Genomic DNA, 16926 nt, shown 5'->3' with positions numbered 1-16926 from the left:
TTCTCTGTTTCTTCACAAGCAAAACCTACCCAAGTGACATAGTAACGCTGCTAAATCTGGTGCTCTTTAAGGCGTCAGACACCAACAGAGAAATCTATGAGATTTCAATGCAGCTAATGCAGGTGAGAAACCTCAGTTTGCTGAGCTCTTTTATGCAGTTTTCTGTGGTTCCAGCTTAAAGGACACATTCTCCCTCTTCCATTTAACAGATTCTTGAAGCTAAGTTGTTTGCATACTCTAAGAAGATCGCAGAGCAAAAGCCAAACAGTATCCTCTATGGCACACATGGTCCACTGCCACCTTTGTACAGTGTTTCCCTACCTCAGCTCTCCTGCCAGCTGGCAAAGATGTACCCTGAGCTCACACTTCCTCTATTCTCAGGTAGATGTTGATGCTTGTAATAGTAATGTAGTTTACTGTAGTTCAGCTTTTCACAGGCTTGTCATCTTCTCTCGGTTTCTTTCTAAATACTACTGGCTCATCCCCCAGAGAAGCAGACCTCTTTTTATGGCCACTTCTGCTAACCACAGACACACAGAGAGCCTAACTTGACTTAGGGGCAACCCCTGTTTAAGTTTAATGCATATGCGGATCAGGATCAAACTGCCAATTATGGTGAAACTGAATGTACAGCATGTGTTTGAGTTTCCTATAAAATGAAAAAACCACAGTGACCACTGTATTGCCTTCCTTCTGCTTGTTCCAGAGGTTAGCCAGAGGTTCCCCACCACTCATACCAATGGGAGGCAGATCATGCTAACCTACCTCCTGCCCTGGCTTGGTAACATAGAGCTGGTTGATAGCGGCCTGCTGCTCCCAATGTTCTCACCATGTTCCTCAAGTTACAACTCTTCTAGCCAATTAACCAGCGCGGGTTCATCACACCCACTAAAAGGCACTGGCTGGGGCTCCTTACAAGCTACATCTATGGTTCTCAATAATCTCATGTTTATGACCGCCAAGGTAACCGCATGCTTGGGAAATATGATTTTATCAAAAGAGGCGTAGGTAATCTGAGATAAACGTAGCTGACATGGAATATGTTCTTTTTTTAACCCCCTGCCTTCCCAGTATGGAGATGATCTACCTGGACCAGAAATGGAAAATGCCTGGAATGCTTTAATCAGCAATGACAAATGGAGCAACAATCTGAGAACCACACTGCAGTTTCTCATCAGCTTGTGTGGTGTCAGCAGTGACACTGCCCTTCTCCCATATGTAAGATATCAAGCCCTGTTTGTAATGTTATGTAACTTTGTTTTTTGGGAGCGGTTTTGTATCCTTACAGTTTCTCACAGAAATGTGTTGGTGTATTTATTCAGATCAAGAAGGTGGTGATCTATCTATGCCGAAACAACACAATCCAAACCATGGAGGAACTGATATTTGAGTTACAGCAGACTGATCCTGTGAATCCTGTGGTGCAACACTGTGATAGCCCTCCTTTTTATCGATTTACAGCCACAAGCAAGGCTTCTGCAGCTGCTTCAGGTACATCTTTTGAAAAAGCTTGCACATATATATTTTTTGTTTTTTGTTTTTTGTAAACCACCATTAAAATTCCCTTCTGGGAAAGATCCAAATTGTGCATGTGAAGCAGTGTTGGAGTTTAGCCTCACTTGATTTCTGATTAATTTCTAGGCACCACATCAAGCAGCAATACTGTTGTTGCAGGCCAAGAAAGCTTCACTGATACAGATGATACCAAGACTTTAAAGGAGAATGAGGAGAGGTGCAGTGGGCAAAAATGTCTTTAATTGTGTGATTGATTTAACGCAGTGTTATCAACACCCTACCCTATTATCAAAAAATCTTTTTCTGTGACTTCAGGCTTACTCATATAATACGAGCACATAATCGTCTGGAATCGCGCTACAGCAACAGCTCAGGAGGATCTTATGATGAAGATAAGAGTGAGTATTTTTCTGTACCAAGCACCTAAGAAAGAAAATGTGATTGTAATGGTTTTGATGAGTATAGAATATACAGCCTGGTTGGAGGGTACATTGGTAATCAGCCATATTCCAGTGATAATTTATGAGCAGTGCAAAGTGGCCTGGGGCTTTTTAAGAGACTCTGTGATAATTGGCACTAAAATACAAGGAGTTGAGCCTAGGGCCCCCACACTGCTGCTAGTGACCCAAAAACAGCTTTGTTAAACCCTCTTAGCCTGTAATGGTTCTAGAGATAAATGTGGCTAAACATAATCTGACGATTATTAAAAGAATCCTGGAAATTAGTTATGACAACTATATTTCAAAACTGAAGTTCTTTTTTGTGTATTTACATCATGAACAATGGGCTCTTAAACCATACAGGTGAACCTTTGCCACCCTATGCTGACTGGCTTGTGGCTGTTATTGAGACCAACCAGCCCCATCCTCTGCCCATGCCTCTGACTGGAGGATGTTGGGCTCCACTAGTGGACTTTTTACCAGAGACCATTACTCCCAGGGGACCACTGCACAGGTTAGCTGCTATAACCTGCTATGTTGTTTCTAAATGAATTTACTGTAATAGTATTCATCTGTATCCACCACAAAAAAGTTTTTATTTAAATCTATCTTAAGAAATTGATTTTCTTAGGATATGAAATGGTGTTTCACTCAGAGGGTTAATAGTGTGAATGTTTGCTTATTATAGGTGTAACATAGCGGTCATCTTCATGACAGAGATGGTCGTGGACCACAGTGTGACCGAGGATTGGACCATGCATCTACCTTTGCTGCTACATTCACTGTTTTTGGGTAAATTCACAGTACAATCAGTCTTCTCTTTAACAGCTGTAGTATAATGATTACATATCTAATGATGCACTGTAGAGTTGAGTGAAAAGTGCAACTCAGAGAGAATCCCTAATGTTCTCTCTGTAATATTGTAAGGTTTTGATCTTACTGTGTTACTTCGTCCCAGATGACCATAAGGAGTAGCTGAAATTTAAATTGAATTGACCATAAAATAGACTTATTTGTCCAATTATGTTGTTTTTATTCAAGGCATGGATCACTTTCGTCCAGAGGTGTTTGAACACAGTAAACGACTTCTTCTCCACCTGCTCATCGCATTGTCATGCGACAACAACTTCCACACTATTGCAGCGGTCTTATTGCAGACACGTGAGATCAATGGTACCAAGACCCTCACCTGCAAACCAAGCATTCAGATGGAGTACTTGCCTTCAGGTAAGCATCTGCCCTTTTCAAGTATAAATACATTCACTCTTCACTGAATGGTTAAAGTAGACCTAGATGAGGTTGACTGAGCAGCTGGCCCTTTGACATGCGGATCTTGTCTTTGGCTAATATAAACTCGAACATTAGGAAGGAATGGCTAGCATTCCTTTCAGACAATAGATAAGGTTCTTATCTTGAGAGAAAATATTTGGATGCTGTGCCAAAAGCAATATGGAGCCCAGAGCACATCAAAGGTCTTGATTAAAGCATTCCATTCTGCTATTTTTATCCACTTTCCCAAATTGGGGCCATCTGTTAAAGCTTGCATGGCTGGCTTTAGCTCCTCTCTTAGCTGATAAAATGTTTTGCAAATGTCTTCACATTTTGAAAGTATTTGTTGTCCATTTGACCATATGAAAAAAGAAAATGTATATCCAATAAAAATGTATTTTATTAGCAATAAAAAAAAATGCTATAACAATAGTTTAAAAGCGAAAGTAAACATCCTTTATACAACTTTCTTTTATATGCGTGTTATGTTCATGTGTAATATGTGGTTTCTTACACAAAGGTTTGGCTTTTTGTTTATAACAAAAGAGTGGTTAGCTTTGCAGCAATAATAATAGGAACTACTGGATCTACATCCATGAAAATGTTTTAGCACAAGTCATGTGCTCACAACAGCATCTCTTCTTCTTGCACTGGCTAAATCCATCTGTAGCTTAAAGTTGCAGTTAGGTATATGAAATCAAACATTCATAAAATATATACCACTGTAACTTGTTTGTAATCACACACCTGTTTCTGTGATGTGTTCAGGAGGTTTTGACTTCCTGCGGGAGTGTCAGGCATCCCCCGGGCCAGACTCGGGTTTGAGTTCTTCGTCTACGTCATCCAGTTTAAGTTTGGGGGGCAGCAGCAGCAACCTGCCAGAGATTTCACAGGAGGTGGAAGACCTGGTGGCCTCCAATAAAATGAATGACAAAACCAACAAGCTAATTGAGTTTTTAACCACAAGGTATGGACACAGATTTGTAATTCTTCCGTTAGAGTCACTCAGCAAATGCATGAGTTTTTACACTGTAGTTTTGCAAACAGAAAAAAATGTATGGCTGCATGTATTAAAATATTGCTAGTTATGGGCTTGATATGGTGATAAACTTCTTATATTTCTGGTTTTTGGTTCCCACCTAGTGGGGCTGCTGGATAATGCAATTTCTTATAAGCATAGCTTAGATCTGAGATTTAAATATGACTGGCATTTCCCACGATTAATTGAACACACTGTAAATTTAAATTAAAACTGTCATCTTACAAAACTAATTAAAAAATATTTAGGATTGTATTAATTGACAGGCACCTTATGCTGGACTTGGCACTGTTAATTCGAATGATTCAGAATATAGTTTGTTTTCAGTAACTAAAAATGATTGTTTTATAGAGCATATGGACCTCTGTGGTGCCATGAAGACATTTCACCAAAGAACCAAATTTCAAAAAGCACTGGGCAGCTGACGAATTTTCTGCGATATGTGGTATCTGTGTTCAAAGAGTCCAAGTCAGGTAATTCTGTATGCCCGTAACAGTAATTCTTTCATTTTCTTTAATTTGATTATCTCTTAAACATTATGTGTAACTGAATGACTTTCATTTACACATTTCTGTCTGTGTCTTTGTCAGATTTCCATCTGGAACAGCAGCTTAGCGACATAGCGCTGCAGACAGCCTTGTGTAGCTCATCGCGTCACTACGCTGGCCGCTCCTTTCAGGTGTTTCGAGCCCTTCGCCAGCCAATATCTGCCCACGCTGTGTCTGACCTTCTCTCAAGGCTGGTGGAAGTCATCGGTGAACATGGAGAAGAAGTGCAGGTCAGAGCGCCATGTGTATACTTGAATGGTGCCAGTTTTTATGTGGGGATTTCTTGTTTGCATCATTTATGGTGTCAAATGTTGGTCGTCCGTGTAGAAAATTATACTATTGTATGTTAAATTATTAAATTGTATTATCAAAATACAGTCTAAAAATCTATGTGTGTCTTTTTTTTCTGCCAGGGCTATGTGATGGAAATATTACTCACGCTGGAGTCAGTGGTGGGTAACTTGGCTGAGTGTCTCAAAAACAGTGATCTCATGGCTATTTTGACAAGGTTTGTGTCTCCTCTACATGAATTTATGTTCAAAGATGGTATTTCTGCCCAAATATGTAGTGACTTTAAATTATTTCTCCATGCTATCATCACAGAGCCTCATCCCCAGAATTCCTCACCAGTTTCAAGCTGCTATCTAACAGGAAGAGCACAGGGCAGCTCAATCTCAGGAGAGAAGAAAGGAGCAGACATCAAAGGAGCTCCTCTGTTCCCAAGAAGTTTGGAGAGGCAGACCGGTGGTCTGATCCACCACGCAGTGCCACACTGGACCGTATCCAAGCCTCTGAACAGCAAGCTCTGTTAGCTAAGGTTCGCAGCTCATCCTCATCTAGAGACAGTGTGACTGACCCAACAAGCATCAACCACCCCAGCAACCTGCTAGCCACCATCTTCTGGGTGGCAGTGTCACTGATGGAGTCAGACTTTGAGTTTGAGTATCAGATGTCTTTAAGACTGTTGAATAAGCTGCTGGCCAACATGTCACTGGACAAACAGGAAAACAGAGAGAAGCTGGAGAAGCTGCATAATCAGCTAAAATGGAGCACCTTCACTGGGCTGCAGCAGCTCCTTTTAAAGGGTTTCACCTCCATGTCTACAACCGATCTCACGCTTCATCTCTTATGCCAACTGACTCCTGTGTCGCGAGTGCCTGTTGTGGACACATCACAAGCCATAGGTATAATGTAGGAATCAATAAATAAGTGGTTTTAAAAGTAAACAGTGGACGGATAAACTTTACATTTATATATTTATTTTTTTTGTACTTGTACAAAGACACATGCTTTGTGACTTTTTTCCAAAATTTTATATTAATGTCATTTGTTTTGTTTTTCGGGGGGTTTTTTGTCTACTAGGTTTTCCTTTGAATGTTCTCTGCCTGCTCCCTCATCTGGTACAGAACTTTGATGGCCCCACACAGTTCTGTCAGGAGGTTGCTGAGAGGATCGCACAGGTTTGCCATTTTTATCCCTTTTTTTCATTTCACAAATTTCACATCTTAAACTAACACACCTTTGTGTGTGTAGGTATGCCTTGAGGAGAACAACGCCAAGCTTTCCAACCTTGCTCATGTCATGGCTCTGTATAAAACCCACTCCTACACACGAGACTGCTTCTCTTGGGTCAATGTGGTGTGTCGATATCTTCACGAAGCTTTCTCGGATATCACCCTGAGTCTGGTCACTTATATGGCAGAGGTGTGTACAGCTGAAAGGTGCTAAGTCACAATTACAGTGTGTTAAAAGTACTATGTAAAGTGAGTTTTCTCTTTTCTTTTCTTTTGTTGTTGTAATAGCTGTTGGAGAAAGGTCTCCCAAGTATGCAGCAGACCCTTTTGCAAATTATCTACAGCCTCCTGAGCCACATGGACTTGAGTGTAATTCAAGCCAAACCCTTCAACATAGAGGTGCTCAAGACAATAGAGAAATTTGTCCAGGTGAGTTCAAATGGTCCTTTTTTTATCGGGAATGTATTAGTTTGAATATGCAGTGACTTTATGTGCCATCGAACATATTTTAAAAATAGAATAAGTTGACAATTTTGTAGAAACTCACTAACATATACTTTGCATGCGCATGTGCTCAGTTCAAATCTTTAGCTGAGAGCTCTGCGTAAGAGTCTTGTATTCCTTGCTCTTTTTCTTAGTGCTCATGTGAAAAAAAAGGAAAAAGCTGTCTTATGTCAGCGCTGTAAATTTGTGGACACACCCAATCTATAAACAGTCTGCTGTTCTGCTATGGGCCAAGCCTCTGCTTATTCTCATATGGCATCCATTTCCCTTTAGTACCTCTGTAACTATAAATAAAACTACATGAAAACTGTGTTTTTACATCTTGTGTTGCTCTTTGTCTGCACATACAGGTGAAGTTGTGTGTGTTTCTGTTTTTGCTGTAGACTGTTCATTGGAGAGAAGCACAGAATATACTCAAGCTGGTGGTTTCTCGATCGGCCAGTTTGGCACAGCCTTCATTTCCACAAAGTGACCTCTCCTACGAGGACATCAGCCGTGTCTGGGACCGCTCTTCCAAGGCCTTGCCTGGGAAAACGCTGGATTTCCACTTTGACATATCTCAGGTTAGAGGCCATTTCTTTGACTTTCTTTTCACTGTGTGAAAGTCCTTGTTGTTCTTGTGAAAAGAAAGGTTAATCCTTGAAATGTATGCTCGCCCCTGTATATTTCCCTGTATTTTCCAGGGTGTGGTACTTGTTGAGGTTGTGTGGAATCTTTTAAAGGTCTTTGGAAAGGAAACATTTCTTCCCCTTCCTTAATGGTGATATTTCTTTTCGACCAAACCCTGTGAGATTAGCTTGAAAGCGTGAAAGGTAAACACAATTAGTCAAGCAGTGCAGAGCTGGAAAGCGATGTAAAAGATACAAGGAGAGCGGCGTATGTGTGGGAACCGAACAGGGAGCTGTTTGTGTAGTTCATGAATGGCAGGAAATGATGTCAGCTTTTTGCTGCCGTCTTTGTATGTGAGTCAGGGAGTTGTAGTGAGCAGCCAACAGGGTGGCTTTAAACTTTAGACATACTGGGCACACCAGTGATAGTTGTTATGATATTCGGACATTTTAAGATTGAGTATAAAACCGAGAAAGTTGATGTTTTGGGTTTGGGTTTTTTTCTTGAATGTCAAGTGGAATAAAAGCTGTGACCACTTGTAAAAAAGCAATCAGCCTATCTTGACGTGTTGATTGCTTTACAGTCATTTTGGAACTGTGAGCCTAGACGAAGCAGGAGCTGTCAAGGAGCCTGAGTAATGGATTGACTAAGCAGAGAAAGACTTTCTCTTCTTCCTGCTTTTGCTCATTTTAATTTTGTCCTCACAATTGTTTGTTTGTGTCGATTCTTTCAGACGCCAGTGATTGGTCGTCGTTTTGATGATCTCCGACGCACTCCAGGCCAGGATGTGAAGAGCATGACAACAGCAGTGACCCACAGCACCTCCTCTACCTCCTCTGGATCCACTTTAAACAACGTGTTGGTGCCAGTCAGCTGGAAAAGGCCTCAATCTTCTCAGGTGAAAACTTATTCCCAAGGGGTCAATGTGTAAAACTGTTAGGATTTGACAAATGAAGACATTGCATGTAATTGTATTTCATTATGCAAGACAATCACAACGCAGGATGTATTTGATGCACATGCTGTGTTTGAGACGTCTTCATCCTGTTTATTCCCAAAATTTAAATCCCATTGTATATCCAAATAAGGGGAAATGCATGTTGATGCCAGGCAAATATGAGACTAAATTTTAAAATGGTAGGATACTCAAACAGATACAAAAGTCAAATGTTCACAAAAAACTATAATGTGGATCAAATTAAAGGGATTTATTCACAATATTTGGGTGTTCTCTTTCCCTCTGCAGAAAAGAACACGGGAAAAACTGGTGAATGTGTTGTCTCTGCTGGGACAAGAAGTGGGGCTCACAAAAAATCCTTCAGTAAGATATACTTTATGTTGTCCGTTGGGAAATTCAGCACTCTGAACTTTTTTTAATCATGGATTTTAAAAAAAAATAACAATTTTGCCTTTTTTTTGTTTTTCTTTGTTCATTGTTCGGTATAGGTGATTTTCTCAAGTTGTGGGGAGCTGGATCTTATGGAGCACCAGCCTAGCCAGGTATCCTCTGATGACGGGACTCGGGAACCAGAAAACACAGATGACACCACCTCAGAGCAGCAGTTCAGAGTCTTTAGAGACTTTGACTTCCTGGATGTTGAGCTTGAGGATGGAGAGGTGAGTCATGGGATGCTTGGTAGAATAATTACTTATACTTTAGATGTTAAAGTAGATGTAAAACAAGAGCAGTAAGAAAACCTTATAAAGACTGTAATGAGGATTTTCCACTGAGGAGCAGTACTGTGTTGGGTCAAGTCTGCCTGCTCTGTGTAACAGGGTTTCTTTTTCTGTGTTTTTTTTCTATCTGTGCTATCTAGGAGCTACAGGTAAGTTTAGTTGTGTTACATTTTTATTTGCTGTGTTCTATGAATGACAATTTGCTTGTGCAGATATTTTAGTCGACTGACGGCAAAGAGTAGAAAGTATGCATGCATGTTGTGTTAGTTACAAAACTGATTCTGCAATGTCCCTGTATTAGAGAGTAGAGTATTGGAAACACAGCATGTTATTCTTAGTTCTCTCACCAGGCTTATCATCATGGTCTAGTAGTTGCTATTAAAATATAGGGTATCTTAAAGCCCGTTTTACCAGATTTACCAGTACTTGATCTCACACTGGCACTCAGCCTAAGTGGTTATGTGACTGTGGTTATCAACTCAATAACTCAAACCAGGGCTTTCCAGTCTAGCTACAAGTGTGTTTACACAAAAGGGATGGTGTTGGCAGCATCTGGCCCAATCAGAAACATTGACAGGTCTACTAGCAAAAGAGCAACTAATCTTACAAGGAAAGACAAAACTGTGATATTAGGAAAATACAGAGAGGTCAATTGCAGAATTCAGGCTGAAACAACAGGCCTGCTGCAGACATATTGGTAATGTGAGTGTGTGTGAAAGGAACCGTGCGCTTTGTACAAACACATTTTAAGTGCTTCAGTCAGTAAGCCCGGAAAAGATTTTTAATGTTAAAGTCTTGACTATGTGAAGTCAGGAAGCAAAGCTGGCACTATGTAAGTTGACAGACTTATCAAGCTGTAACATTAAGTGACAGAAAAAACTGATGGGTTTTAATTGTTATTCCATAAGTTATCATAATGTTTATTAATATTTTTTTATCATATGATTGACATAAAGTGAATACATTTAATCATAATTTTCTATAGTTATATGGCTATCTGGTCAACATCATATGATTTTCTAAAGCAAGCCACAGTTGTTCATATCATGGAGTGTTGGCTCCATCTAGAGACTCAGTGGAAGAAATTCTGCTCAGGTTTAACCCTCCATCACACTGAAATCCAAACAGTAAATTACCTTTGCTAATTGTAAACATTTAAACTGTATTATTTGCCAAGGATGTAAGAAAAAGCTGTTGTTACTTCTTGAGACTCTGAAATGTACTTAGTGTGGTTTTTAGGCTTCACTAACACCATATTTTCAGGAAACTCGATCGAAAAAACCTAAATGATTAATATGGGCAAGAAATGTCAAAGTCAGAGCCTTTACTGTGACAGGTTTTAAACTAATCGTAGTTGGATATGCTTGTTTTGTCTGTTGATGTGGAGCTTTGGTGGAACGTGAGAGTTGGCTAGCATCCATGGAGTCACGCTTGAAAATCACTCTGTATTTTTTTTTTTAAAAAGACCAAAGCAATTAAAGCCTGTTAATATTTGAATTGTGACCATGTTAAGGAGGGCTTACTGCATTGAGCACCGCTGTTCCTTCCTTTTTTAGCTTTGAAGGGAAAAAACTCTCCCATAAACTGTCCCCTCCCAGAACCAGCACTGCATGGTTGTGTAAATGTTGGTGTGAAGTATGTTTATGAAGTTTGTGTTGAAGAAAAGATTATGCTGTGCTACTTGGTACTCGGTATCTAACAGATGTTTACTGTTGCAGGGAGAGACTATGGACAACTTCAACTGGGGTGTGCGTAGACGCTCTATGGACAGTCTGGACCGAAATGACCTGCAGCCTTTGGAGGAAAGTCAGATGTCCAGCAGCATGCCCAGCCTCAGCAAGCTCGCTCATGAAGATTCAGACGAGTCATCTGAGGAGGATTCCCTGACCACCAGCCAGACACTCTCCCACTCACAGCTTGTAAGTTTATTCATTTGTGTTATAATAATTGAAAATCACAATGAAGGTAAAACCTCAAATAACAGTTAAAACCAACTGTAACAAGTAAAAGGGATTTCAAGGACAAACTCTTTATATCTTAACAATTCAAGAGTTTTTTTCTATTGTGCCACTCTCTGTGCCAAGCTGTATAGGGTTTAAAAAATGTCTTTCTCTCTCAGATTAAGACTTTTCCTCTAGTGTCAAGCTTAGGGCCAGATTTTCAAGTCTGAAAATATAATGGGCCTTTCTGTCACATTCTGTCTTGTTCCATTACCTTTCTGTTATTCCATGACAGAAAGAGCCATTCAGCATTAGCTAAAGGTTGCTAAAGTTGCCGTAGCAGACTGAAACCTGTGGGTCAACACAGCCGTCATCTTCACCTCTTGCTTTTGAGTTTTAAGAAACTCCACTACTGTCGGTGATACAGTTTCAGACGATTTTGCTGTTTTTAGTTCAGTGCCGTTTATTTTAAAGATTCTATTAAATGTTTCTTTGTCTCTTTTTCAGACTGTCAGCCTCTCTCCAACTGCAGAGATGAGTAGCATTGACTCTCCCTCTCCCTTCTGCGATACCACTTCAGCAGATTCGACTCCTCTGAGCACCAAAAATCCAAGTTTCGAGGTCCAACAACCAGAGGACTCGAAGCACCGGGTGAATAAGGGCTTCAGAGTGTCTGAGATTCTGGGAACTACTAATTCCTATCGTAGTTCTATAATAGAGTTCTTTACTAATTTTGCTAAATAGGAGCTGTTCTGTTTTCTCGTGTATTGAATGTTAAATGTGCTTTGGGTTAAGGCAATCATAGGTGTTATTTTGCAACACTGTGACTTTTCTACATTTCCTTTCTTTAGAGTAGAGCATGAGTGACCTTTTCTTGATATTTCAGTAGTTGCATGCAAAATCATAAAAAAACAACTAAAATTGACAAGCAGGTGATCTAAAGCTTTGGGCTCCGGGCTATTTCTTGTCTAACTTTAATTGTGGCAGTTTGTCTGGGGATGTGAGGGGTTGTAGCCAGCAGTAGAAACAAAAAACATTTCTTTCTTTCTGTATCTGTCTATTTAAGGCAATGTGTATGCCTATTGCTTCTGTGTGGGTGGCTGTAAGCAAAACTAAAATCTCTCAGCATGTGGAAGGTCAGAAAAGGTTTACACATTGCCTGTTTCAATCTCTGAGTGTGCAGAGCCACGATGCTGGCTAAGTTCAAATTTTTTATCCATTGAATTGGCATAATTTTTGCACACTAAATTGACCAAATAAAAGAAAACACCACAAGGAGTGTCCATAGGGTCCCATGGCAAGGTTAGTGTTACTGTTTAATAACTAAAAATAACAGAGGGAATACATTTCATGCATGCTGCTTCAGTATTTGTTTTGTAATTAATTACATTAATATTTCCAGTTGTCAACTGTCTCTTCTGCTTTCTTTCAGCATGAGATGTCACAAGAAGATGATGACAACATTGTCCATGAGGAGGACATTTCTCTTTCCATCACTGAGCTGCCCCCTGAGTATCACTGTGGTGACAGTTTGACAATGGATATAACTAACAATGATTACAAAGGAAAACTAGATCTTGAAGGCTGCTTACCAAGGTACCTATTGCAGCATTTAAATATTTAGCTATAAATAAAGTGTCATGAAAAATGCACTTCTCCTAAGATGTGGCCATATCCATTCAGTCTTGCTGAGGAAGAGCGAGATGACATGCCGGAGTCGCGTTCTTCACCACCACCGTCACCTTTCTTCTCTGCCATCCTTGCGGCTTTCCAGCCAAATGTGTGCGATGATGCAGAAGAGGCTTGGCGAAGCCACATCAACCAGCTTGTGTCTGACTCAGATGGATCCTGTGCCGTCTACACTTTTCATGTGTTTTCCTCACTTTTTCAGGTATTATAGCTTGACCCTGCAGCCAGCCTAATCCCAAAAGACATCAGCGCGACGTGTAGTATGAGATGTCAAATTGTATAATTAAACCGAAAGGTTAACAGGATTAGCTATAAGGCAAACTGACCTTTCAGAAGAGGACTGCTTAATTGAAAATTAGGGTCACTCCGTAGATGCTCTCAGCTTGAAAATCTCCTGAGATCCATTAACCGGTTGTTGTTCACTTCACTGACCAAAGCTGACAGGGCAACATTTCAGAAAAATTGAATTAATGAAGGATGCACTAGTGCCTTAAATTATGTAGGCGGGATTCTAGTGGTGTTACAGACAGCATGTTTTTTATGTTTTGCAGAATATCCAAACCAAATTTTGTTCTTTGACATGTGATGCCGTCAGTTACCTTGGTGATGGCCTGAGAGGACTAGGATCAAAGTTTTTGAGGTCTTCTCAGATGCTGACATCATGTTCAGAGTGCCCAACACTTTTTATTGATGCAGACACAGTAAGTTGCCTGACATTTAGCGACTTCCAGTGTATTTCAACAAATTTAATGACAAATTGGTATTTTTCCAGATCATGTCTTATGGACTCCTTGAAAAGATGAAATTTAGTGTGTTGGAACTTCAAGAATATTTTGATACTTACAACAACAGAAAGGAGGCAGTTCTCACAGTAAGTGGTTCTTATCGTGTGCTTGTCACTCTAGATGTCACCTGTATGTTGTTGCTGAATTATTTAAATTGACCTCTGTTTTACACAGTGGTTGAGCAACTGTAAAGCTGCTTTTCCCAAGAGTGCTGGGGGTTCGGTGATAACGTGTCAACCACTGGAGCATGAGGAAAAGGTAATAATAATTATTATAAATATATTTATTTGAGCATCTCATGCTATCATATCAACAGTGGGATAAAGTAAAGCAGTGGGTTAGTATTTACTTTGGCTTAGATACTGCATTAAGCCAGTGTACAACCAAAATAATTGTTGATTATGTACATTTAACAAAAACTGAACTGAACATATGAAGGATTCCATTTCATCTGATCTTTCATACTGTACTTTCTGCATTGGGATTACTGTGTGATACTGTAGCTCTGTGAGTGTTACCTCTAATTCTCTTGCACTTTAAGTTTTTGACAAACTTAAGTTGATGCACGTCACATTTAATATTTCATATCCAGTGTGCATTGTGTTGATTTTCAGTTCTTCTGGGCATGGGAGTGAGCTCTCTTATGTTGCAATTTAATCAGGCTTCATAACTGAAGATGGTTAACAGCAAAATAGAAAGTTTTGCTGTTAAAATGTATGAATTTGTCACTTAAGTGAGTGCTGATTAACATGCAGAACATGCTTGGCTTTTCTTTTTCTTTTTTAAAAACGTGTTTTTATTTATTTATTTATTTTGTATTTAATAGTTCATGGAAACTATAAGCCCTCTTCATAATTCTAATTTGCACAAACATCTACCCTAACTTTCTTCCTCTGTGCATGTCAATAAAATGACACCAGTTAGACCTGTTCTATACTTCTCACCCACTCTATGTTGTAAATAATGACCATTTGCATGAATTTCATTCTCTCTGTGTGTTTTCCTTACTTCTTACTTCTTTTCTACCCCATAACATGCTTGCTTGATAGCAAATGGAATTTCTGGCTGTAAGTTGGAAAAGGCTTGTCTCTACTTTCCGATTTAAAACAAAACAACATTGTATTTATTGTATTGTCATTTTCAGCAAAAGGATACTTTTTTAAGTCTTCAATTGCGGTTGTGCAGACATTTTAAAAAGGAGGAAACAAGAAGTTAAAGACTTATTTTCTGATAATCATTTTCTATTACTTTCAGCAACTGGAGCTCTGTCAAAGACTCTACAAACTCCACTTTCAGTTGTTGCTGCTTTTTCAGTCCTACTGCAAACTGACTGAACAGGTCCATGCAATAAGCTCTGTTCCAGAGGTAGGTATATCTGCATTTGCTTCTCTTCAGTTTTTGAAGGCATAAAACACACTTTTTTTTTTATCTGTGTTCCTGTTCAGTAACATAAACCCCTCTCGACTTTTAGCTGACAAACATGTCCCAAGAGCTTAATGAGTTGAAGAGCAACCTGAGGTTAGCAGCTGCTTCAGTGGCAAATGATGAGATTGCTGCCTGTGAGAGTTCCTGCTCTGAGCCGGTTTTTAGCTCCTCCGAGGCTGCAGTGCAGGCCATCCTAGAAGGTCTAAAGAACAATGACTTTCCAACCGCTGTTCACTACATTCGTGTGTGCAGGTGAGAAAAGTAAAATTCTTGTTTCAGTGTTTATTAAAAGTGTTTTTTGATAAATGTGTTACTTATTAAAACAAATACTTATGATTTCCTTCCAGAACAATGTGGCCTAATGATATCTTTGGTAGCCACTCTGAGGATGAGGTCCAAACATTGCTGAACATCTACTTTAGACATCAAACTCTGGGTCAGACAGGAACTTTTGCTCTGGTGGGTTCAAAACAAGACTTGACAGAAATTTCTGTCAAGTTGATGGAACTTAATGGAGAAACTCGGGACATGATCCGAAGAGCCCAGGGCTACCGCACCATCACAGCATTTCTCCCAGACTCCAGGGTTTCAGGCTCAACTCTCTGATGACTCTGACAGCCAGAACTACAAAACACCCAATGTCATGCCTAGTGTCACCTGTTGTCTGTGGTAGCTTCTATCATCTCAAGGGTGAACTTTCTCTTGGGAATAACCAAACCGCTGTTTCCTCTTCTTGCTTAAAGTACATCAGAATGTCATGAAGTCCAATCTTCAGATGTGCAGCAGTACTGTTGTTTTTAGACTGATGAGTGACTTTGCTGTTGCAAACACAGTACAGCTTTTATTGCACTAATAATAGAAATGTCACAAAGCAGCCTGTGTGTACTGAAGTACATAATTTTCACATTTAAAGAAAAATGAAATGAAATACCAAAGCTGAGTTATTCTCTTTCAGTTATGTTGTTTTAATTGTCAAGGGAAAATGTGCAATCCTTCACTAAAGTGGAAGAAATTTACTGTCTCCTGAAATTATGTATTTGAATATCATAGCATTGGAAAACATGAACACTGTTAGCACAGAAAAAGGGAGGCTTCATTACTTGGTTTGTGTGTTGGTGTAGGTGTGTTATGAGTGTGCTTGAGTGTGTGAATTCAAGTCTGACGACCATCACAGATGGAATTATTAAGACTGATTTGTATACTGCAAGTGGTTCATGTTAAAAAAATTCTGACATGCTGCAGATCTACTGTAATGTCTCTCAATCCTACAAACTCTTGTGTGGGTTATCTGTTACTCAAAACATCTTACTGTACCTTTTAACTGTGCAGCTTTTAGCAAATAGGTAAATTATTTATATTGTTAACAAAAGAAAATGTGCTTTTATCAGACTAGATTTATAGAAAAAATATTTTATTTTATCTGTTAAACCTGCCAAGCGTGCAAATTCTGTGTACAATAAAAATGTAATAGTAAAGTTTATGAACAAAGAGAGAAACTATTTTAAATGAAAGAAAATGTACATAGTGAAAAGGGGGGCTTTGCTGAGACTCATCAGATTGTATTTTTATGAAGTTACAGTTTAGGTGCATGCAGAGTGAGTAGCTACATATACATATATATATATAAATCTTCCACAACAGTGGTGTAGCCTTTGGCCTTGTAAATGCTGTAAAAACTGCCTTTGCAATGTACTGTACTTTGGTATTCTGTTCACTAATACAACAATAAAATTAAGCTTAGATTTCTTATTTGTGGTTGGAATTTGTTATTGGAATTTATTTATTTGCTTATTTTTATTTATCTGCTTAAACTGCGCAGATAAATAAAAGTGAAGAAGTGAGTCTTCCAGCTTAGTATCATATAAAGTCAAAAGTTTAACGACTGCTTACTAAATAATTCAATTAGATTATTATTATTGTTGTTGTTAGTAGTAGTAGTAGTATCAGTAGCATTCGTGTTATTAGGAATATC

General features: G+C 39.3%; 1 protein-coding gene across 6 annotated transcripts in view; it reads left to right on the top strand.

Moving 5' to 3' along the window:
- Window positions 1–16703, top strand: part of frya (furry homolog a) — a 46490-nt gene extending 29787 nt beyond the window's left edge. For 4 of the 6 annotated variants that reach the window (XM_082502543.1, XM_082502539.1, XM_082502541.1 and 1 more), the window contains exons 30-62: window positions 20–122; window positions 210–381; window positions 707–963; window positions 1072–1218; window positions 1323–1491; window positions 1642–1732; window positions 1831–1913; window positions 2319–2469; window positions 2644–2747; window positions 2997–3182; window positions 3993–4191; window positions 4615–4736; window positions 4854–5041; window positions 5225–5319; window positions 5415–5995; window positions 6174–6271; window positions 6345–6515; window positions 6614–6754; window positions 7213–7392; window positions 8172–8336; window positions 8685–8759; window positions 8885–9055; window positions 10834–11034; window positions 11563–11706; window positions 12488–12651; window positions 12739–12946; window positions 13296–13445; window positions 13517–13615; window positions 13704–13787; window positions 14579–14596; window positions 14784–14894; window positions 15001–15206; window positions 15302–16703. In XM_082502543.1, the coding sequence (XP_082358669.1) occupies window positions 20–122; window positions 210–381; window positions 707–963; window positions 1072–1218; window positions 1323–1491; window positions 1642–1732; window positions 1831–1913; window positions 2319–2469; window positions 2644–2747; window positions 2997–3182; window positions 3993–4191; window positions 4615–4736; window positions 4854–5041; window positions 5225–5319; window positions 5415–5995; window positions 6174–6271; window positions 6345–6515; window positions 6614–6754; window positions 7213–7392; window positions 8172–8336; window positions 8685–8759; window positions 8885–9055; window positions 10834–11034; window positions 11563–11706; window positions 12488–12651; window positions 12739–12946; window positions 13296–13445; window positions 13517–13615; window positions 13704–13787; window positions 14579–14596; window positions 14784–14894; window positions 15001–15206; window positions 15302–15560 (5293 nt within the window). In that variant the 3' untranslated portion in view covers window positions 15561–16703. The remainder of the gene's footprint in view (window positions 1–19; window positions 123–209; window positions 382–706; window positions 964–1071; window positions 1219–1322; window positions 1492–1641; window positions 1733–1830; window positions 1914–2318; window positions 2470–2643; window positions 2748–2996; window positions 3183–3992; window positions 4192–4614; window positions 4737–4853; window positions 5042–5224; window positions 5320–5414; window positions 5996–6173; window positions 6272–6344; window positions 6516–6613; window positions 6755–7212; window positions 7393–8171; window positions 8337–8684; window positions 8760–8884; window positions 9056–10833; window positions 11035–11562; window positions 11707–12487; window positions 12652–12738; window positions 12947–13295; window positions 13446–13516; window positions 13616–13703; window positions 13788–14578; window positions 14597–14783; window positions 14895–15000; window positions 15207–15301) is intronic. The other 2 variants (XM_082502540.1, XM_082502544.1) reach the window with 1 other exon arrangement.
- The last annotated feature ends 223 nt before the right edge of the window (window positions 16704–16926 follow it).

Source organism: Aulonocara stuartgranti, assembly GCF_965226115.1.
Source record: "Aulonocara stuartgranti genome assembly, chromosome: 14".
In the NCBI taxonomy this organism is placed as follows: domain Eukaryota; kingdom Metazoa; phylum Chordata; class Actinopteri; order Cichliformes; family Cichlidae; genus Aulonocara; species Aulonocara stuartgranti.
The sequence above is the reverse complement of the archived record's forward strand: the minus strand, read 5'-3'. Positions and strand labels throughout refer to the sequence as shown.